Source organism: Cnephaeus nilssonii, assembly GCF_951640355.1.
Source record: "Cnephaeus nilssonii genome assembly, chromosome: 17".
Classification (NCBI taxonomy): Eukaryota; Metazoa; Chordata; class Mammalia; order Chiroptera; family Vespertilionidae; genus Cnephaeus; species Cnephaeus nilssonii.
The window spans coordinates 34,187,087-34,210,085 of NC_137088.1; the positions used below are offsets into that span (position 1 = coordinate 34,187,087).

General features: G+C 42.1%; 1 protein-coding gene across 4 annotated transcripts in view; it reads left to right on the forward strand.

Moving 5' to 3' along the window:
- TMCC1 (transmembrane and coiled-coil domain family 1) overlaps positions 1-22,999 on the forward strand; it is a 159,565-nt gene that overhangs the window by 50,057 nt on the left and 86,509 nt on the right. For 2 of the 4 annotated variants that reach the window (XM_079795377.1, XM_079795378.1), the window contains exon 1: positions 15,906-16,519. The exons of the other annotated variants lie outside the window; for them this stretch is intronic. In XM_079795377.1, coding sequence (XP_079651503.1) covers positions 16,481-16,519 — 39 coding nt within the window. In that variant the 5' untranslated portion in view covers positions 15,906-16,480. Of the gene's footprint in view, positions 1-15,905; positions 16,520-22,999 lie in introns of those variants that run through there. 4 annotated transcript variants of the gene reach the window in all.

The window sequence follows — 22,999 nt, forward strand, 5'->3', positions numbered from 1 at the left end:
GGCTGATTTCAACACTACCCCTGTTTGGTTTCTTTTGTTCTTGTTGTTTCTTATGTTATTACTTCTAAATAACTTGTATTTTTCCAATGAGTAGCAGTGGAAATAAACTACTGGAATGATTCCCTAAAGTTATTTAAAACTGTTCATCATTATAATATAAGCAATGACATTCTGGATTCTCAGATATCTAAACAAAATAATAAGAACAAAAAAGTAATTATTTACAATATGTAAGATAAGGTCTCTTCTGTTTAGTGAGTTAGCCAGTTAAATAAATAATCTCCATGGAGCTATTTCTGCATAGCAGGGTTGAGGGTGGGGTGGGAAAGAGCTCAAATTAAAGTCTCACATTAACCATAATATAATGTTGCAGAATTATAGTTAAGAAAGGGGGATGAAGGTGAGAACTATTCCTGTATCGTCTTTCTTATTGCCATAAAACACCAATAAGCTTGCCTTGAGAATACTGAATTTTAATGACTCATTTGATAATTGAGAATCTTTTCCATGTATTTGGTAATAATTTTGCAAGAATGTTTTGTGGAAGTGAATTTGTTTTAATGTCATTAATATGGGATCATACTCAGCTTGTTGAGTATATAATGTAAGCAAGACTTCTATGTATATAATATAATTTAAGTTGCATATCATTTTTTTGAGGTAGTTCTGGTCTCCATTTTTACAAACAAGGTAATTAGAGCTTAGGAAATTTTAAAATTTACGTAGACCAGAGAGCTCGTCCATGGCTGAGTCTAAGTTCTTTGCTCATTCTACCATAGCACAGGTGCCTCAATATTGTAAGTTTTTATTATGTATTTAGTGGGAAAAGTGTAATATAAAGACAGAGAGTGTAGGAGATCTGAGAAGGATCTAGACTGCCAAAAAGTTAGTAACCTACCAACTAGTTGAAGATACATCTAAGTAGGCAAATTTTCCTAAAACATCTAAGAAATATTAAACAATTTGTTTTAACAATTAAAACAAGATTTGAAGCCCAAAAACTAACTCTTGTAGTAGAAATGAGTAAGGTAGAAATTTGGATAAAAGAAATAAAAGTTTACCAGTGCTTTCTGTATCTTTTGTCAAAAGGTGGCAACGAAATTGCTAAAAGTCCAAAAGTCATTATAGCCTTTCTAACCTCCAAACAGTGCTTTAAAATAGGAAAAGAAAAAAAAAAATAGGGGAAAGAGAGGTAATTGACTGATTTATCCTTGCTTTCAGGTAATCTGACTGGCAGGTAATCTGGTAGTTAATAGCACTGATTGTTTTTAATTCTGTGTTTTTAGTTATTTTTTCTTTGCCAAGTTAATATAGCCACCTGGAAGGGTAAGACAAGAGTGCTGGAGCATTATCCTAAGAATGTTCCACTTTTCTTTTTGAGTCTTTCATTAACACAACATCTTAGGTTGGGAGTGACTTCTATAATCATTTTATTCAGCTCTGTAACATTCTCCCTAAGTGGTTAACTGGTCTCTCAGAATCTTTCAAAGATAACCATTCTACTTGTGATGCTTCTATTAGACAAATCCAACATATTAAATTGAAATCTGGTTCCCTGTATTTCTCCAGTTAAAGCCAAGCAAAATGTGTGTCTCTGAATAGTTCCTTCTCTAGGCAAATAATACCTAGTCCTTGGGATATTCTTTTTTATTTTTAATTCAACAAATATTTATTGACCCAGTCATTCTAAGTGTTAGAATGCCATAGTGAATCCTCACTGCAAACACTGTACTGTGAAATATTACTATCTCATAAATTAGTTTATAAGTGAGGAAACAGAAAATTGAGGTCGAAGTGACTTGTCAAGTTCACCCACTTAATAAGTTTACTGGATGTCAGAACCAAGTGTTTCTAACTCCAAAGTCATACTTTTGACCACTCACTTTGTTACAGTGAGTCTTGCCAAGAATAATCTCATAGCCATCAATAAGACCTGGAGTAGATAGCTCTGGGAGAAAGCTGACCTAAAGAATGGCTTAAATTCCCTTCTAGCTCTGAGATTCTGGGGTTCCTTGAGATGCTAAATGAATTAGGGGCCTGGGTTCCACTGGAAAACTCCAAATCAAGTAGATTATTAGCAATCACAGATGTAAGTTAGTGGTTTTAGCAATTCACCGAGGACACCAGAGGTCCATGAAAAATATAGATGCTTCACAAATTATCCTCCTGCAGAGGCCCCAAGCTAGGTTATGGGACTAACTCTTAACAAATAATCCTCATGCAGCGATCCCAACCAGATTATGGGACTAACTCTTAACAAATGTTGGCCTAAAATCTGGTATTTGCAGGGATTCTTTTTTAAAAATATTTTTATTGATTTCAGAGAGGAAGGGAGAAGGAGAGAGAGATAGAAACATCAATGATGAGAGAGAATCATTGATCGGCTGCCTCCTGCACACCCCCTACTGGGGATCAAGCCTGCAACCTGGGCATGTGCCCTTGGCCGGAATTGAACCTGGGACCGTCAGTCCTCAGGCCGATGCTCTATACACTCAGCCAAACTGGCTAGGGCTGCAGGGATTCTTATGGTTAGTAAATAACTTTAGGATTTTCACTTTGGTCAATAAGGTGTTTTATGCTTTTAAATAACAGGAAGTTGACAATATGTTTTGAAAACCTAATCCTATCTAATAAAAGTAATATGCAAATTGACCATCACTCCAACACACAAGATGGCTGCCACAAGATGGCCTGCAGGGGAGGGCAGTTGTGGGCAGTTAGGGGTGACCAGGCCAGCAGAGGAGGGCAGTTGGGGTGACCAGGACGGCAGAGGAGGGCAGTTGGGGGACACCAGGCCAGCAAGGGAGGGCAGTTGCGGGGGACCCAGACCTATAGTGGAAGACAGTTGGGGGGGACCAGGCCTGCAGTGGAAGACAGGGGGGACCCAGGCCTGCAGGGGAGGGCAGTTGTGGGGGGCAGGCCAGCAGGGGAGGACAGTTGTGGGTGATCAGGACAGCAGGGAGGGCAGTTAGGGGTGACCGGGCCGGCAGAGGCGGGCAGTTGGAAGGTACCAGGCTTGCAGGGGAGGGCAGTTAGAGGTGACCAGGCCAGCAGGGGTGGGCAGTTGGGGGCGACCAGGCCTGCAGGGGAGGACAGTTAGGGGAGACCAGACTGGCAGGGGAGGACAGTTAGGGGTGACCAGGCCAGCAAGGGAGGGCAGTTAGGGGCAATTGGGCTGGCCGGGTAGCAGTTAGGCGTTGATCAGGCTGGCAGGGGAGTGGTTAGGGGGTGATCAGGCTGGCAGGCAGAAGTGGTTAGGGGCAATCAGGCAGAGGCAGGCAAGTAGTTGGGAGCCAGCGGTCCTGGATTGTGAGAGGGATGTCCAACTGCCCGTTTAGGCCCGATCCCTCTAAACGGGCAGTCGGACATCCCTCAAGTAGTCCCAGATTGCCCACCCATGCACGAATTTCGTGCACCGGGCCTCTAGTTTAAATATATTTTCCTTTTTAAAGCTCCTAGATATGGTAGCTTTCCAAAGACTCATTTTTCATTTGCTTTTCTTGTTTTTGGAATATTACTTATTGGCCCTGTCTGGTTTGGCTTAGTGGATAGAGCATCAGCCTGGGGACTAAAGGGTCCTGGGTTTGATTCCGGTCAAGGGCACATGACCAGGTTGTGGGCTTATCCCCAGTGTGGTGTGTGCAAGAGGCAGCCGATCAATGATTCTCTCTCATCACTGATGTTTCTCTCTCTCTCTTCCTCTCCATTCTTCTCTTAAATCAATAAAAAAAATCTATACTAATAAAAGGGTAATATGCTAATTAGACCGGGAGACCTTCCTGGAGACCTTTCGGATGTTCTTCCAGACAGAGCCATGGTGATGGGACTGAGGCTAAGGTGGTTAGGGGCGATAAAGCCAGGAGGGGAGGGCAGTTGGGGGTGATCAGGCAGGCAAGCGGGGGAAGTTGGGGGCGAGAAGGCCAGTGTGGGGGCAGTTGGGAGTGAGCAGGCCGGCATGCAGAGTGGTTAGGGGCGATCAGGCAAGCAGGCAGGTGAGCGGTTAGGAGCCAGCGGTCCCGGATTCTGAGAGGGATGTCCCAGATTGGAGCGGGTGCACGCCGGGCTGAGGGACACATACATACACACACACACACACACACACACACACACACACACACACACACACTGTGCACAAATTTCGTGCACCGGTCCACTAGTGTATGTATATGTGTGTGTGTGTGTGTGTGTGTGTGTGTGTGTGTGTGTGTGTGTGTGTATGTGTATGTATATATAATATTACTTATGATAATGTGAACATTTTCATTAAAAACAAAGTATTTCCTGTTTCTGACTATAAAAAAGCATTTTGGTATGATATGCATACTGTGCTTTAAACAGTAATATACTTTAAAAACTAATTTTAAGAATAACTATCATTTTAAATATTAATTGAAATGGACTTGATATCTTATTTATTTTTTTAAATTTATCTTTATTGAAAGTGTTACAGATGTCCCCTTCTTCTCCTCCTTGCTAGGGTCTTTCCGTAGCTGCAGGCGTTCAGGAATCTGGAGAAGGGGCTGCGACATAAATGAATTGAGAGACTAGACAAGAAATATAAATTTTGGAGGCATAGAGGAGCCAGGGGAGGCTCCACTTTTTAGTGAAGTGGGGCTCCCTGAATGTCCGGACCCACAGCTTTTTATTTACTGGAAAACACATTGGCCCTTTAGGAATGCAAGAAGGTAAATTTTGATAAACAGGAAAAGATGATCAGCTTAGGGGAAATGCCTACAGCTGTTCAGCAGCAGGTAATAATATGCAGATTATCAGCCCTGCTGAAGCCCCAAGGTTCATCAGCCTTCTGAGGAACTTCTCACATAATTATGACCTGCTGGAATTTGCTTCCAGCACCTCCTCTCCACCCTACTCCTGCCCCCTCCCCAAGGCCTTTACTGCACTATGTGTCCATGGGTTATGCATATAAGTTCTTTGGTTAATCTCTTAGGCCCTCTCCTCCCCTGCTTCTGTCTGAGATTCTTCAGTCTATTGCATGCTTACATGTCTCTTTTGTTTGTCAGTTTATTTTGTTCTTTAGATTCCACATGTAAGTGAGATTATGTGATACTTGTCTTTTTTTGACTGGCTTATTTTGCTTAGCATAATATTTTCTAGGTCTCTCCATGCTGTCTTAGAGGGTAAAAGATCCCCTTTTTTTATAGCTGCACTAGAGGCCCGATGCACAAAATTCATGTAAGGGGTTTGACCCCCGCTGCCGCGGCGGCTGCCTCGGCCCCTGCTGCCGCGGCTTCGTCCGGAAGGTCGTCCTGAAGGATGTCCGGTCTAATTAGCATATTACACATTTATTATTATAGACTAGAGGCCTGGTGCATGAAAATTCATGCACTGGAGGTGGGGTCCCTCAGCCCGCCTGCCCCCTCTCACCGGGAGCCCTCAGGGGTGGGAGGCGACCTGGTGATCAGGGGAAGGCAATGCCCCCATCACACCTCTGCTGCTGCCACTGCCGGCAGTGCAAGCCTCGGCTGGCCCTGGTTACCTGAGCCTTGAGTGGCCCTGGGTGGCTGGGCAGCCATCCGAGGCTTGCCTGCACCTCTGGCTGGCCCTGGGAGGCTGGGGGGCTGAGGGGACTGGGCAACGCTGGAGGCAGGCGCGTGGCTGAGGGGACTGGGTGCCACCATCTTGTGGCTGTGGGCGCCACCATCTTTGAGGGCGTGGCAGTCAATTATCATATTCCCTCCTTATTGACTGTGGGCACCGCTATCTTTGAGGGCAGGGCAGTCAGCATATTCCCTCCTTATTGGCTGTGGGTGCTGCCATCTTTGAGGGTGGGCAGTCAATTAGCATATTCCTTTATTGGCCGTGGACTGCCATCTTTGTGATGGTGTGAGGGTCAATTAGCATATTCTCTATTTGTTAGATAGGATTACTTTATCTGTTCACCTTTTGACAGACACTTAAGTTGTCGCCATCTTACCTAATAATAGACAAATATGTAAATGGACCGTACCTCTGCTGCACCCACAGCCAATCAGAGTGAGCATGCAAATTAACCCAACAAAAAAGGCGGTTAATTTGCATATGTACCTGGGTCCTGGGAACATCCTTGGCACCCAGGTCACTCCGAGCCAGCCATTGGAGGGTCAGGGGCCCCCTGCTCAAGCCTAAAGCCTTGGGCCAAGCCGGCGATGGAAGGTGCAGAGGCAGAGCCGTCGATGGGAGGGGCGGGGGGCCCCTTGCCCAAGCCTAAAGCCTCGGGCAGGCCTAAGCCATCAGTAGGACATCCCATGAGGGCTCCCATTATGTGAGAGGGGGCAGGCTGGGCTGAGGGACCCCTCCCCAGTGCACGAATTTCGTGCACTGGGCCCCTAGTGTTGTAAATAATGCTGCAATGAACATATGGATTTATATATCTTTTTAACTTAGTGTTTTGAGTTTCTTCAGATAAATATCCACAAGTGGAATTGCTGGGTCCTTTTTTGTCTCTTGTTATAGCCTTTGTTTAAAAGTCTATTTTGTCTGGTATAAGTATTGCTTTCTTTGTTTGTTTTCATTTGCATGAAATATCTTTATCCATCCCTTGAAAGTGTCTTGTAGAAAGCATATGTAAAGGGTCTTATTTTGTTATCCATTCAGCCACCCTGTGTCTTTTGATTGAAGCATTTAATTCACTTGCATTTAAAGATGTTCATAGATATTTATGTTTCCTATCTCTTTGTTGAAGTTCTTACTAAGTTCATTACTCTTCCCCTAAAATCCTTATAACCAGTGCTTTGAACTCTGCATCTGGTAGATTGCTTTTTGTTTAGTTCATATTCTAGAATTTTTGTTCTGTTCTTTCATTTGGGATATATTTCTTTGTATCATTTTGGCTGCCTCCTCACCCCCATCCCTCGTTTGGGCTGTGTGCACTCTCCTGTTGTAGTTGAGCCTGCTTGCTATTGGCACATCAGTGGGAGAAATTTAACCTCAGGCTGATTGGTTATAAGGACTGGCCACAACTAGAGGATCTGCTGTGCAGGGGCTGAGTCCACAGAGCAGGACTCTATTGAATGGGGCTCTGGAGCCTGATGAATTTGCCCCTTGAGTGTGCTGCTTGTGGAGGCGGGTGTGTGGTGCTTCAGTGTGGTGAAGTTGTCTACTGGGTATGCTTGCTCTGGGGCCTCCTGGGAGTTGCAGGCCAAGGTCAACCACCACCTGTGCCTTCCCAAGGCTACTCAACATGAGCTACAGAGTGATCTGCAAATGGCTGTTACTTGTGCTAGGCTTGGAGGTACCTGGGAGAGGCCAAGCTGTGAACCAAGTTCAGTTGCCACTAGTACTGGGCCTGGGGCCACTTAGCAAGATATACAGGGGATGTCAAGGCCTGATGCTGCTTGTTTGGTGTTTGTGAACCTTTGAAAGATTTTAGGAAAATCCACAGTATGAGCCAAGATAGGCTGTTCGTATGGAAAAGCCACTGCAAGTGGCTTGGGTGGGCCCACAAGTTGGGTAGGGCGTGGTCTCAGGGAATCACCAGGGTGGGGTGAACAGTATTAGCCAGGTTGATGGAGACTCAGATGTGGCACCCATCTGTAGGCTCTGTGGGAGGAGGGCTCAGTAAGAAAACAGCACTTCTGTCTGCGAGAAAGCTGTCCCTCCAGCCCTCATGGGACAATTCAGTTCATCCCTGTATGTCCTAGAGCAGTGATGGCGAACCTATGACACGTGTGTCAGCACTAACACGCGTAGCCATTTCTGATGAAACGCGGCCGCTGAGGAATTTGCTGCTCCTGAGGATGAAACATTTGCGAAATAATGTTTTTTCCTCAAAGTGACACACTACCCGAGTTATGCTCAGTTTTTTGCCGAAGTTTGACACACCAAGCTCAAAAGGTTGCCCATCACTGTCCTAGAGCCTTTTGAGCTGCTGCCCCAGTGCTGGAGCTCAGAGCAAGTAATACCTGGGACTCCAGCAGCCCTCTCTCTCACTCAGCCACAATGCCTATTGGTTTTCACAGCCAGAAGTTATGGGGACTTCTCTTCCTGGCACTGGAACCCTAGGCTGCAGGGTCTGGTGTGGAGCTAGGACCACTGGCTCCTCAGGCGAGGCCTCCATAGCTGAAATATCCCTCCCAATTTTTAACCACCATACATGGGTGTGACCAGCCCTCTCTATGAGTCTCTGTGTCTCCTACCAGTCTCAATGTGCCTTCTGAATATTCTTAGTTATACTAGTGATGTGGTGCACGAAATTCGTGCACATTAAAAGGGGATTAATTAGAGGAAATAATTTAATATTGCTAATTGCCCTTTCTCTATAATAGAAGTGTCAGAGATGAAAGAAAATTAGTAAAATGTATATGAAAACCTTCCTCCTGTCAGAGTCTGGGGCACACCACGGGACCCAAAGTCAAGTCCCTGCCCACCCACGTGCACCTCAAAATCGCGTGAGACCCAGACCTGGGCCCCCCGCCCCCCGCCATTGGGCTAGATCCAGACCCAGCCAGTCCCACCCTTGTGAAGCCCTGCCGGGTAGGAGGAATAGCCTCAGGTCCCCTGGCCCAGCGCCAGGACGAGGGGTGTGGCCTGAGGTCCCCCAACCCAGACTGGGGTGGGGGGGCATGCCTTAAGGTCCTCCATCAAGCCCCGCCAGGTGGGGGACACGGCCTGAGATCCCCTGTCAAGCCCCACTGGGCGGGGGCATGGCCTGAGTTCCCCCGACCCAGCACTGGGGGTGCACCTTGAGGTCCCCGTCAAGCCCAGCCAGGCAGGGGGGCACAGCCTCAGGTCCCCTGGCCAGGTGCTGGGGCGGGGGGTGCGGCCTGAGGTCCCTGTCAAGCCCCACCGGGTGGGGGATGCGGTCTGAGGTCCCCTGGCCTGGTGCCAGGGTGGGGAGGTGCAGCCTGAAGTCCCCTGTCAAGCCCCACCTGGTGGGGAGTGCGGCCTGAGGTCCCCCGGCCTGGCGCTGGGGCGGAGGGAGCAGCCTGAGGTCCCCTAACCCAGCACCAGGACAGGAAGTGCACCTTGAGGTCCCCCATCAAGCCCTGCTGGGCAGGGGGCGTGGCCTCAGGTCCCCTGGCCTGGCATTGGGACAGGGGATGCGGCCTGAGGTCCCTCAGCCTGATGCCAGGGCAGGGGGCATGGCCTGAGGTCCCCTGTCAAGCCCTGCCAGGTGGGGGACGTGGCCTGAGGTCCCCTGTCAAGCCTCACGGACGGGGGACGGGGAGGGCGTAGCCTCAGGTCCCTGCTGATTGCTCGTTAAGGCTCCTTATGGGAACTTGGCCTCAGCTGTGGGTACAGTCATCTTTGTGACGGAATGATGGTCACTTAGCATATTCCCTCTTTATTAGATAGTATATCACTTCTGTTCAGCTGGATTTCAGGTGGTTCTGAATGATGGTTGTTCTGTAGTTTAGTTGTAATTTTGATGGAGTTTGGGAGTATGCAATACCAAATTTAAGTATTCCACCATCTTGACGGACCTCATTGTGGTTTTGATTTGCATTTATCTGATGATTAGTGATGTTGAGCATATTTTTATATACTTGTTGGCCATTTGTATATCATCTTTAGAGAACTGTGTAAGTCCTTTGCCCATTTAAAAAATCAGGTTGGCCCTGGCTGGGTGGCGCATTTAGCTGCAGATTTCTCACATGTTGGAAAGAGCTAGGGAGGGTTCTATTTCACGAGAGCATTAATCATGTCACATTAGGCTTTAGGAATTCAGCATATGAATGGGGGGGCATAAACATTCAAACCATTACTAATAAAGGAAGTTTCAAATAATATGTACATTAATTGGGATAAAAAACAAACCAAGCTAGCCTGCAGATAATACTGTATACTTTTATAAGTAAACAAGAGGCCCGGTGCATGAAATTTGTACACGGGTACGGTCCCTAGGACTGGCCTGCTATCAGGGTCATCTTCCCCGTTGCCAGCAGCTGGTCCCGCCCCCCACTGCTACCCACCCCCGGTTCCCCCGTTCGCCATCAGGCAGTAGGAGCCTGCCAGCCTGGGGAAGGGACCAAGAGGTGGTCAGTGCGCCTCATAGTGACTTGTTGAGCAGTCGTTCTGGTCGTTCTGCCGTTAGGGTCAATTTGCACATTACCCTTTTATTATATAGGATGGTATATAAATCCATAATAAAAGAAGGATAAACTGATAACAATGGTTGCAGTAATTAAACATTCATAAATTACTTATATAATAAAAAATAAAGAAGAATCCCAGATGAAAATTTATCAAAACATTAGTAGTGGTTACTTCTGTATGGTGATAACATTAATAGATTTCCTTATTCTTCATAATTTACTGTATTCTCTGTATTATAGGAGATATTTTATTAGAAAATATTAAATTGCAAGGAATGATTATAAATGGGCAATAAATAGTTGACAAATAGTTCAAGTTTATTTTTACAAAATGGAATAGAAAAACAAGTAGAATTTAATTAGGTGGAAAGATCAGGGAATTTGTGGGTATGGGTGAGATTGAAGGAAGAGAGAAGATAATCCAGAATGTCTTAGAAACTTTTAAAGTTTTATAGAGCCGCCCTAACCAGTTTGGCTCAGTGGATAGAGTGTCAGCCTGCGGACTGAAGGGTCCCAGGTTCGATTCCAGTCAAGGGCATGTACCTTGGTTGCAGGCACATCCCCAAATAGGGGCTGTGCAGGAGGCAGCTGATAGATGTTTCTCTCTCATCGATGTTTCTAACTATCCCTCCCCCTTCCTCTCTGTAAAAAATCAGTAAAATATATTTTTAAAAAATAAAGTTTTATAGAGCCATCAAGCACTACCTTAGTTTTTTAAGTCATTCGTTCAGTAACTATTTAAGGGCCTAGTAGTTGTCAGAATACCACTGAACATTTTAGGTTCCTGATGAGGGGGATGCAGACAAGGAAAATACAATACAGTGTAGTAAGGAAGAATCAGTTGGAGAAAGGACTTGGTGAGGGTTGGTAGAGGCTTTCTTGAAGGAACAGAAATCTAAGCTGAGATTTGGGGTAAAGTTGAAAGTAGTGAGATGTCTAGAGAGGGAAAGCAGAGGCTAGCACATGAAGCACCTTGTAAATTAGTTTAAGGACGATTTTATAGTGTTTAAATATTTTGTATAAATCATGCTAGTTGTTATTTTGTTATTTAGTTGCTAGGCACTTAGTAGGCACATAATAAATTCTCTCCCCGTCTTTCTTCTCCCTTTTCTTCTCTCCTTTTCTCCTTTGTATGTATTCACTGCAGGTGATGCATGGCATAGTTTTTTTGTTTTTTTTTGAGGGAAATTAATGCAAGCCCCAAAACATTGCTGATACCAAAGGAGACAACCTTAATTTAGCATTTTTGAAAGAGCCATGTCCAATTTATCAAAATAAAAATGTTATTTGACATGGTTGGCTATTCTTTAAATCAGCCATCATGATGAGTTAGTTATGGAATTGAATATGATGTAGTATTCAAAAAATTTTTTAATCGTCAACAACTTTTAATGTCTTACCACTTATTAATTGTACTACTTGCATGGGTATTTATATCGACAGTGCCTTGGACTTTTGTAAATAACTACACAAGTTACTTCATCTTATGTTAGATGAAATGTGGATCTTTAATGTTATCTGTTGTGGGATTCCCAAAAGAAATTTGTTTTTGCAAGACAGAAATCTTATATCATTTAAGGAGCCTGAATTGCCACAGGGAATCTTGAAACTGGCAGCACTGTTTACTAAACTTTCTGAAAATGTATTTCCTCCCCCTTTGTGTTAAAGGAAGACAATAATCAAAAGAATCAGCCCTAGCTGGTTTGGCTTTTGGATAGAGCGTCAGCCTGCGAACTGAAGGGTCCTGGGTTTGATTCTAGTCAAGGGCACATGCCCGGGTTGCAGGCTTGATCCCCAGTAGGGGGCAGCCGATCAGTGATCCTCTCTCATCATTGATGTTTCTAATTCTCTTTCCCTCTCCCTTCTTCTCTGAAATCAATAAAAATATATTTTAAAAAAAGAATCAAAACTTCTGTGAAGAGAGAACCTATCACATTATTATTTATAAATAGTGGGCTATTCCCCTTTGGATAGTTTATAGAAAAATAGTTAACAGGTGCAATTTAGCAAAAGAAGAGTAAATGAATTTTGTTATGTTCTACATTTCTATTCCACAAACAAAATAATATTCTGAACATTCTAGCCTTATGACATGTCTAGTATGAAAAAACTAAATTTTACTTACCACTTGATTCATACCTCTCTCTCTAATTTGTGGTTTTTTCCACTGCATGGAATGCTCTCCCCTTCTTCTTCTTCTTCTTTTTTTTTTTTTGTTGTTTATTTACAGAATTCCTATTCAACCTTAAAGACTCCAGCTATAAGACTTCTTGTCCCACAGAAAGTTCATCACTCCCTCCTTCATGCCATTATTGTCTATGCTATTATAGCAGTTGCCATATTATATTATCACTGCTACTATAGCACTTGCCATACCTTATGACAATTGTTTAAGTTTTCTGTTTCTGTACTAGATTATGACATCCTTAAGTAAAGGGAATGTTTCATTCCATACTGAGTGTCTGGTGTCGAAAATGCTTGTTTAGCATGAATGAGGGGGGTGCTTTCTGAAGTGATGTGGTGTTGCATAATGAAAGTCTATTAAAGGTAAAAGACTTATAGTTTTATTGATTGACTGGTAGCTGGCATTGCACAGTTATTTCTACTGGGTTATCACAGGAAACTGGTTAAAACCCACAGGGATGTTTGAACAATAAAATTTATTTTATGTAACTATTACAAAGCTGGTTACCAAAGAGATAAGGGAGGAACTATAAGCATATTACTATCTCAGGTTTGCCAGGCTATAGGGAAACTAATTCATAACTTACAGTGTAAAGTTTCAAGTTTTAAAAATGGAATCATTATTCAATTTACAGAAAAAAAATTTACTACATGAGTATTTTAAGTAGTTCTTTTAATAATTTAAAAAATAGAAGGAAGCATAGTGTAATGGAAAAAGCAATGTAGTGAAATCTGGGTATTTGGGTTCTAGTCCCGACTCTAATTCCAACTCTATGATTTATTTTCCTTCTCTGCAATAATGTAATTCATAGTACATGATATTTAATAATACAAAACTTTAGCCCTGGCCAGGCAGTTTCGTTGGTTGGAACATTGTCCCATCGTCAAAAGGTTGCAGGTTCGATTCCCGTTAAGGACACACATACCTAGGTTTTCAGGGTTTGATTCCAGTCAGAGTGAGTACCGAAGGCAATTGATTGATGTTTCTCTCACTCTCTCTCTCATCAATGAAAACATATACTCGGGTGAGGATTTTTAAAAATTACAAAACTGTTCATGTCAATTTATTTTATTTATTTTTTAAAATATATTTTTATTGATTTTTTACAGAGAGGAAGGGAGAGGGATAGAGAGTTAGAAACATCGATGAGAGAGAAACATCAATCAGCTGCCTCCTGCACACTCCCTACTGGGTATGTGCCCACAACCAAGGTACATGCCCTTGACCGGAATCGAACCTGGGAACCTTTAGTCCGCAGGCTGACGCTCTATTCACTGAGCCAAACCAGTTAGGGCGTCAATTTATTTTTTAAATGCATTTATAGAGAATTTTAAGAATGAAGCTAGAACAAAGGGAGTTTTGTGTATAGAAACCAGCTAAATTGGGATGGTTGTTTAAATTTTATAAGTATTCATCCAAGGTACTTGTGACCAGAAAACAGTATAGTCCTAATTTTGTGAAACAAAAAAATGTGCAGCAAACCATATAGAAAGATAAAATATTAATGTTATCTCTTTTCTTTTTTTTTCTACACAATGAAGAAAAACTGAAACACTTAAACACTTCGTAAATACCATTTGTGACTTTAGAAGTAGATTATTATTTTATATACAAGTAAAGAAAATGTATTGGGGTTGGTGCGAACATGTCAGAGAACAGGCTTTTTGTTGTTATTTCCTAGTTTTACTAAGAACTATTACCTATAGTGGAAAGCAGAAGACAAGACCATTTAGTGATTGATATTCAGCTCTTCTGTAGTCATGACTAGAATAAGGTTTTTAATATGATGTCAATGGGTGAGTTTTAGCGGAATCCATGGATCATTTGGAATTATATAGAAAATACTGTATATGACTGGTCATGCATTTCATGTATGTCACTCCAGTGACTGAGTCCATAACTTTTAACAGATTCACAAAGTGCATGATCCAAGAAGACTAAAAAAATCCCATGAACATTTCCTGCTTGCCTCCTCCACATAGAGTATAAGACTTTGATAAGGATTTTCAGTCAAAGAGAATGATTGCAAAATTGTTGATTTTTCTCTAGATTAAGCATTTATATCCTTCCTGCTATTCTTTTGAAACCTTTGATCTTGGTCTACGATTTTTATCCAAAAAGCTGCTGTATTCCACAAAACAGGAAAAAGAGGATCTTTTCAATTTTTTATCAAATGATTTGTAACCATTTTTTAAAAAAATATATGTTTATTGATTTCGGAGAGGGAGAGAGAGATAAACATCAATGATGAGAGAGAATCATTGATTGGCTGCCACCTGCACGCCCCCTACTGGGGATTGAGCCCACAACCTGGGTATGTGCCTTGACCAGAATCAAACCCGGGGACCCTTCAGTACACAGGCCAGCGCTCTATCCACTGAACCAAACCAGCTATGGCTTTTACCGGTTTTGTATCACTTAAACAATTATAGGAGTTTTATCTTTATTTTAATACGCAAAAATGTGTATGTTCTTTCTAGAATGAATACACCATTCTTTTAATCCATAAGTCTTTCTTTGTGTATCTGGAACTTTGAGGATTTATACCCTGTTTAATTCATGATTGATATTTAATGTGTACTGGATCTGTAGACTTCAGACATTTTTTTTTCCTAATTCCTTTTATCTTTCTCATTCATTTTGGGGGGAGTGTAGTTAGAAAAAATCAGCAATGATGTAGGATTATGTATCAGAAGCACCTCGTATTTATGTTTAAAGACGGTATGTCTTTCTGTATATCTAAAGCAGTGTGAAATACATGTGTCATATTGTAGGTGAATTTTTAAAAATTGTACATCATATTTGGTGATAATTGGAAACTGGTAGTGTGTGATATGAGATATGAGCATAGTTGAGAATAAGTATTGCATAAAGATTTTTTTTTCTTTCCAATTCCTTTTTCACTTGCCTGAAAAAAAATTTTTAGTAACATTGTGGTTTACTCATAATAATATTGAGGTTTTAGAGAGAAGATTCTTACTTTACTTATCTGAACAGTTGGGATATTGATAGATATTTCACAGGGTTGTTTGATAAATCAATGGGATAACAGATGTGGAATGCCTAACACTGTGACTGCACATAGTAGGTTCATTCCACCAAAGGCTATATGCAGCATAAGATGTAATGCTTACAGGGAATTGAGAGTCACTGGTACAGGGAAAAATTAATAAATGCCAACATGTTCTGCCCTGATAAGTTATTAAATTCATTCAGAAGTAATGAGCAATTCAGAGAGGAGCATTGGTTGTCTGGAAGCAGAATCAAATAGATAGGAAGAGTGGCAAATCATAGCAAAATCTTTTTTATCTTTGGAACTGCCCTCAAAATTGCCATTTTTCATACTTCTTTACCTGCATTAATTCACTCAGCTGTTTCTTTTGTGTAGATTTTTAAAAAATTATATTGTTCTTATGAGAGAGGGCAGCTTTAGTATGTTGAACTTCCTAATGAAGTTGAAGTCACCCTTGGAGTATGCCTCTCTGCACCTGACATTCCTTCCCTGGGCAGGACGCTTCCCAGTGAATAAGAGGAAAGGGTTGGCCAATTACCATAGACAAAGCGGAACAGCTGCCGAGCTCAGCTGGGAGGAGTTTCCTTCTCTGAGCAGAGCTGGTACAGTGGCGGGGGGGGGGGGGGGGGGGGGGGACGCGGGGGAGGGGGAGGACTCTTGCCACGTCCTTCTATTCACATAGTCTCTTCCAGTGTATTACCTGAGTTGGAGGTTGAGAATGGGTATTGTTCTTTGCAGGGGACCCCCTCCCCCTTCTACTGGGAGAACTTAAGGTAGGAGGAATTGTTGCAGTTGCCAGTTTTCTACTAGAGGCAGAAGCTTTCTGAGCCCGGTGCAGCACTCCTCCTCCAGAACATGAGGTCCGTGGTCCCGGAATCTCAGGTGGCACCACAGCGACATCCTGGGCTAATGGTTTGGTAGAAAGGGAAGAAGGGGTGGTCCTTCTGTCTAGACCCCTCACGGCTGACTCACAGGAAGTGCTAGCAGAGCTTGGCACTGGGCGCAGTCACTCCAGGATTCTGCCCCTCCCTGCCTCGGTCCGCCCCGTCCTGTCTGACAGAGGGTTTGCAGTGTCTCCCCATAGAACAATGAAGTGGTTCCAACTTTGCTAAGACTCCCAAGGAAATTCTCTGGACTTACTATGACAGTCTTCAAAATGTTTTGCCACCGACTTTTCCCAGAAGCTGTTTTTTAAAAAAAACTCATCCCTTCGTGGATTGCTTTGTCTGAAGATTGCTCAGGGTGACAATGGTCCAGCGTTTTAGCCTCAGGAGGCAGCTATCCAAGGTGGGTAGCTTTGTGTATATGTTTAAGGGGAAACTCTCACTAGCTTCGGCTTGGCTTTTTCTCTAGAACTGTTCTGTCAAGCCTGCCATCCTCCAATGCTGAGGAGAGGATGGGGGAGGAAGCGCTGCCTTTTGTTCTTTCCTCTGACAGACAAAAAGGTTTAGGCTGACTGCACTGGCAACCCCAGACTGTGTTCCCCTAATACTAGAGCTGTCATCTTTGAATATGGACGCAGTTGTAGTTTGTTTCTCAGATATAATTTCTAGAGGGTATATGTGAAAAAGTGAATAGCGGGTAAAAGGTACATATTTAATTAGCAGTTAATCTAAGCAGCTTGTTGACCCAGATGAGAAAACCTTATTGATCTGTGGAATCAGTGTTTTCATACAAAATTTAGTATTGAGCTGGGGAGAACTACCATAAAATAGTTGAAGTTGCACTTGAAAATGTTAAAATGAGTATTTGTGTTAAGAAACTTGCATACTTAATGAAGGAGTGTGTGAAAAGCAGTAACCAGAGACTCAGAAATCAATTCTTACAGAGTTCTGCCTGAAAAACAGATTTCCTGTGTGCAACTTTGGGGAGGGGGTGTTCTTTTAATCTAAGAAAATCAAACGTAAAAAAAAAAAATGAAGCCCTTTTTGAAGAGGGTTTGCTGACTTAATGAATCAGCCCTGGCAGTGCCCAGCCATCTCTTGACTCAGTCATTGAGCTCTCTTTTTAGCAAGTTAAGAAACTAGTTTGGAAAGAGGTGTGTGCTGAGAATTGAGATTTATTTCAAAAACAATTTTGTTCTTTAAAAGGTCTATTTTAAAAATGTAGCAGTTGGTGGTTAAATTGTGTCACAGTTCATTCTCTACAGACAGAAGCTTAAACAAATAGTAAAATCAGTAGGGATTCTTCACTTCCTTGGTTGTTAGAATTGTTAAATCCTGAAATGTGTTATTATCTAAGGGAAAACATTTAGTTCCTCACAGGTTACCTCAGTGTAGAATGTATGCATTCAAGCAAAAATGAACAAAGCTCTTATCCCTCCATCCCCATGTCAAATTGCATCTTGTTTCTTGGATCTCCAAGCCTAGCAGGGACTTCTTAGGTGTAATAAAATAAATTTCCCTTCTTTTCTTCTCTCCTTTCCAGGTGGGGAGGAAGAGGGGTAGAAATACCCCAAATTTCTTCTAAATGATAAAAATAATGATTTTTGTTTCTTCTTCAACAGCCTCTAATTCATGTATTTTCAATATGTAGTATATATAAAAAGCAGATGTGTAGATTGTCAGGTCAGAGTAGTGACAATTCTGCACAAGAGTGTCTGAAATAGTTGAGAGCCAGGTGATAATTTTCTGATTATAAAGTAACTGCATTCTAGGTATTTTACTACCAATATTTCTCTCCTAATTATTTTTTGAACTTTACTCTTTTCACTCTATACTCTATATTACTGTGATTTATAGAAAAGACACTTTTTGAGGAATTAAGAGCACATCTTCTCTAGAACATGAAGAAATAAAAAGTCTCAAAGGCAGGTAATCTCTTTTCTTTCTTGTTCTAATATCCCCTCTCCTCCATTTAAAGGTAGTTTCTGGGTTCGATACTAGATGGTCAGGACCAAATCTAAGGAAATTTGTTTTCTATCAAATGCCCTTAAACATAGTATATGTTCAGTAACGAATTGAAAAAGATAATATTCTTAATTGTTTCAGTCTGTATGGCACTGAAATATGAAGGAGGAACAGAATAGTTATGCCAGTAAGGTTACTTAATTGCAGTGAATGCACTATGCCCCTATTCTGTCTTTTCAACTAATTCCATGTTACCTGAAAACGGAGGACCTGTTATACCCCAGTGTATGGTATTTCTGACACACATTGAACACTCACGGTGAAATGAGTTTTTTGTAGATCATAACAGTTGAACAATGGCAATTTCATATGAATCCAACTTTAGTAACAAGTATTTTTGCCAATAAGAAACAATCTTCCACAAGTATAGGGTGGTCTTAAGATTATCTCATATTTAAAAAAACAATGGTCCATTTTTACAAAAAGAAGTACTCATGTGGTCATTTTTTAATTCTGTTGGAAGTTTTCTGGAAGAAAATATTTATAAATGTTTCCAGTGATTTTAAACCTAGTATCTTACTTAGTTACTTTTTACCTTAAATTTGATAGTCATGTTTACTTACACTGGATGTTTTCTCTAGAATAGTCTAGTGATTCTTCTAGGCCAGTGATTTTCAACCAGTGTGCCACAAGAATTTTTAAAATATGCAATACCTGACTGTTTAGTCAGGGGCACTGACCTCTTTTCCCTTAGATTGTCAAATGAAAAAATGACAACAGCCAACACAATAGCTGTCTGATGTGAATGAATAAAAATTATACCTATTTTTTTGTCCGATTGGCAAAAAATATATTTTTTGGTGTGCCACAGAACTTTACGAATTAGTTTGTGTGTGCCATGAGATGAAAAAGGTTGAAAATCGCTCTTCTTTGCTAATGGATGTTCACATCTGAAATAAGTAAAAAGGAGGAAGTAAATTAAGAAATAAATGAAGTTAAAACTTTTTATTTTTAGAGAAATGCATATTCTCTTTGAATAGATCCCAGTTATCTGACTCCAGAAAAGCTTTCTCTTTTCCTTGTCATTTTAAATTATTTTCGTCCTTTATTGTTTCCTCATGTGTGACTTAAAAAATATTCACTTAAAGAAAGCTGTTTCTTCCTCTCCTAAATCCTCTGCACGAGCCAGCCAATATAGTCAGAAACCTGACAATGTTTTTTTTTCGTCATTTCATTTTACTTAATTCTCCTAATGATTCTTCAAGTTAGATGGTTATAAGCTTCATTCTGTCATTAAAGAAACAGGTTCAGAAGAATTAAGTTTTTTTTGCCCAAGATCAGCAGGAGGTATAGAGTCAGGTTCAAACTTAAGTTTAACTCCAAACCCATTTTGTTTCCCCACACCAGTTGACTCCATAAAGTTCTTGTATATTAATCATTCTCTGTTACTGCTATTTGTTTATCCATACTTATAGAAAACAAATCTACACTAATAAAAGAGAAAATGCTAATTGACTGTACTTTCGCTACGTCCACAGCCAATCAGAGCGAGTATGCAAATTAACCCAACAAAGATGGCAGTTAATTTGCATATGCTGAGGTAGAGAGGAGTGAAGACTGAAGAGAGCATAGAAGGAAGAGGGAGGGAAAGCGAAAAGCAAGGCAGCTGCCAGAGGGAAAGCGCAGGCGGAGCAGGCAGCTGCGGCGGGCGGGGCGGGTGGTGGCGGCGCACGCGTCAATGGCGGCGGTGGTAGTGCCGGCGGGCGGGGCAGGGTGGGGTGGCTGCAACAGTGGCGGTGGGTGGGGCGGCGCGCGGCCGAGGAGGCCGCTTTGCAGGAATCTTCCTGCAAACGGGCCCCTAGTATAGTAAATAATTTGAGTAACTTCCTTAGAGCAGCCTTTTCCCAGAGAGTTGAAATTAGTATCTGATAAGATTTAAATTTTTTCAGTCAAACTCGTTTCCCACAATTAAAGTTGTTTTCTTTGGCCAGAGAAACATCGATTTGAATAAGATAATTGATTTCATAAAGCCATATTAAATTTAGTTGAAGCTTACCTGCATGCACTTATATAAAACTTTAAAGTATACTGCCTTTAAAACACTCTTTATGGAGAAAAATTTACTCTTGAGTTTCTGTAATAATTTTTAAGAGATGAAAATTAGACATTCAGAAAGAGATGATAAGTTAGACTTTTAGAAAGTTTTGTCTTGACTCACTCTAGCTCTACCCATCCCCACCCCCAAGTTTTTAAAATGGGGAAGAGCCTTGGCTGCTTTGGCTCAGTGGATAGAGCGTCAGCCAGCGGACTGAAGGGTCCCAGGTTCGATTCTGGTCAAGGGCATGTAACTTGGTTGCGGGCATATCCCCAGTGGGGGGTGTGCAGGAGGCAGCTGATTGATGTTTCTCTCTCATCAATGTTTCTAACTCTCTATCCCTCTCCCTTCCTCTCTGAAATCAATAAAGATATATTTAAAAATAAAATAAAATAGGGAAGAGAAAATCAGAAAAAAACAATTTTCTTTTCTAGGAACTTCAGTTTTTTAGAAGGTATGATAAAAACTGAAGGAGGCTTTGAAAAAATTGTTTTTAAGAGTGATTATTTCATGAAAATATTACATCCTTTTATTTTACTGTTGAATGGCAATCATTTTCATAGTTTAAAAATTTTAAATGACATAACTGTGAAAGCTTGCTTCTAACCATGCCTTTTCAACTAGTTCTTAGGTAATCAGTTACTTGTTTATCCTTCCGTTGTTTATTTATGCATATGTAAGAAAGTGTAAACATATATTTTCTGACCTTTCTAAAATGAAAAATAAATGCTATATAGTTTATTCTAAGAAAATAGCTTGAACTTGAATTTTCCAGATGTGGATTGAATAATTATCTCAATTTGGGGTTCACGTTTATTTTCACATTTTCTTGGGAAGCTTACTTTCTTTAGGACAGGTATAACCATCAGAATTCATTTTCTATACAAAAAGAATTAAAATAACAGCAAATTAGTGATAACTTAATTCTTTTTCAGTCATACGACATTTTCTTTTGCTTATATTAAAACTAGAAGCCCGGTGCACGAAATTCGTGCACGGCGGGGGGTTGTCCCTCAGCCCAGCCTGTACCCTCTCCAATCTGGGACTCTCACAATCCAGGACTGCTGGCTCCCAACTGCTTGCCTGCCTGCCTTCCTGATTGCCCCTAACTGCTTCTGCCTGCCAGCCTGATCACCCCCTAACCACTCCGCTGCCAGCCTGGTTGATGCTTAACTGCTCCCCTGCCAGCCTGTTTGCCCCCAACTTCCCTCCTCTGCCAGCCTGGTCACCCTTAACTGCCCTCTCCTGCAGGGTTGATCACCTCCAACTGCCCTCCCTTGCAAGCCTGGTCCCTCTCAACTGCCCTCTCTTGCAGGCCGGGTGCCTCCCAACTGCCCTCTCCTGCTGGCCATCTTGTAGTGGCCATCTTGTGTCCACATGGGGGCAGGATCTTTGACCACATGGGGGCAGCTATATTGTGTGTTGCAGTGATGACCAATCTGTATATTATTCTTTTATTAGATAGGATAGAGGCCTGGTGCACGGGTGGGGGCCAGCTGGTTTGCCCTGAAGGGTGTCCGGGATCAGGTGGGGGTTCCCTTGGGGTGTGGAGCGGCCTGAGCGAGGGGCCTGTGGTGGTTTGCAGGCTGGCCACGCCCCCTGGCAACCCAAGCAGAGGCCCTGGTATCTGGAATTTATTTTCCTTCTACAATTGAAACTTTGTAGCCTGGAGCGGAGCCAAGCCTGGGGCTCCCTCCGAGGAGGCCGGCAGCCATTTGTGTTGGGGTTATAATTGAAACTTTGTTGCCTTAAGCGGGTGGGCCCGGCCAGGGTGTGCGGAAAGCTTTGCTTCCCCTGTTGCTGTCGGCAACCCTGGCCTGCTCTCTCAAGCTCCATTCTGCCGCCATGTGTTTAAATTTGTTTACCTTCTATAATTGAAACTTTGTAGCTTGAGTGGAGGCTTAGGCCTGCAATGGCTATGGAAAGCTTGGCTTGCTCTGTTACCTAGGAAACCTTGCTCACTGTGGCTGTAGCCATCTTGGATTGGGGTTAATTTGCATATTCGCCCTGATTGGCTGGTGGGCGTGGCTTATGTAGCGGAGTGATGGTTAATTTGCATATTACCATTTTATTAGAGAGGATTTTTCATATGGTGAAAAAAAATACGAGATAAAAATCATACTTGTATATCTTGAATTGGCTTGTGAAGAGATTAATTGCCAAGAAATAGGAATTGTGGGTCTGACCCTCCCCCCCGAAGTTCTGCTATTGATTTATTGAAATAATTTAATCCAGACTTGTAGAGCACTTGAAAATATTTTTGTTTAAAAATGTTATTCTTGCCCTTTCTATATTTGATAGTGTCCTGTTATTTGGTAGCAGTTTAGTATCAGTTTAAGAAACTTAAGATTTAGAGAAGTGTTCATTTAAACACACACACACACACAAATAAAATAATTTGAATTCTTAATATAAATTACTATTTTCCAAAAGAAGTAAGTAATTTCCTTTGAATTTCTACCTGATTTAAAAAAAAAAAACTTTATTGATTTCAGAGAAGAAGGGAGAGAGAAATAGAAACATCAATGATGAGAGAGAATCATTGATTGGCTGCCTCCTGCACGCCCCCTACAGGAGATCGAGCCTGCAACCCGGGCACGCACCCCTGACCAGAATTGAACCTGGGACCTTTCAGTCCACAGGCCAAGGCAATCAGCCAGGCAGGCGAGCGGTTGGGAGCCAGCAGTCCTGGATTGTGAGAGGGATCCCAGTTTGGAGAGGGTGCAGGCTGTGCTGAGGGACACACACCCCCGTGCACGAATTTCGTGCGCTGGGCCTCTAGTATAAAGAATAATAAAAAAAGTGGCTAATCTTGTCTACTTT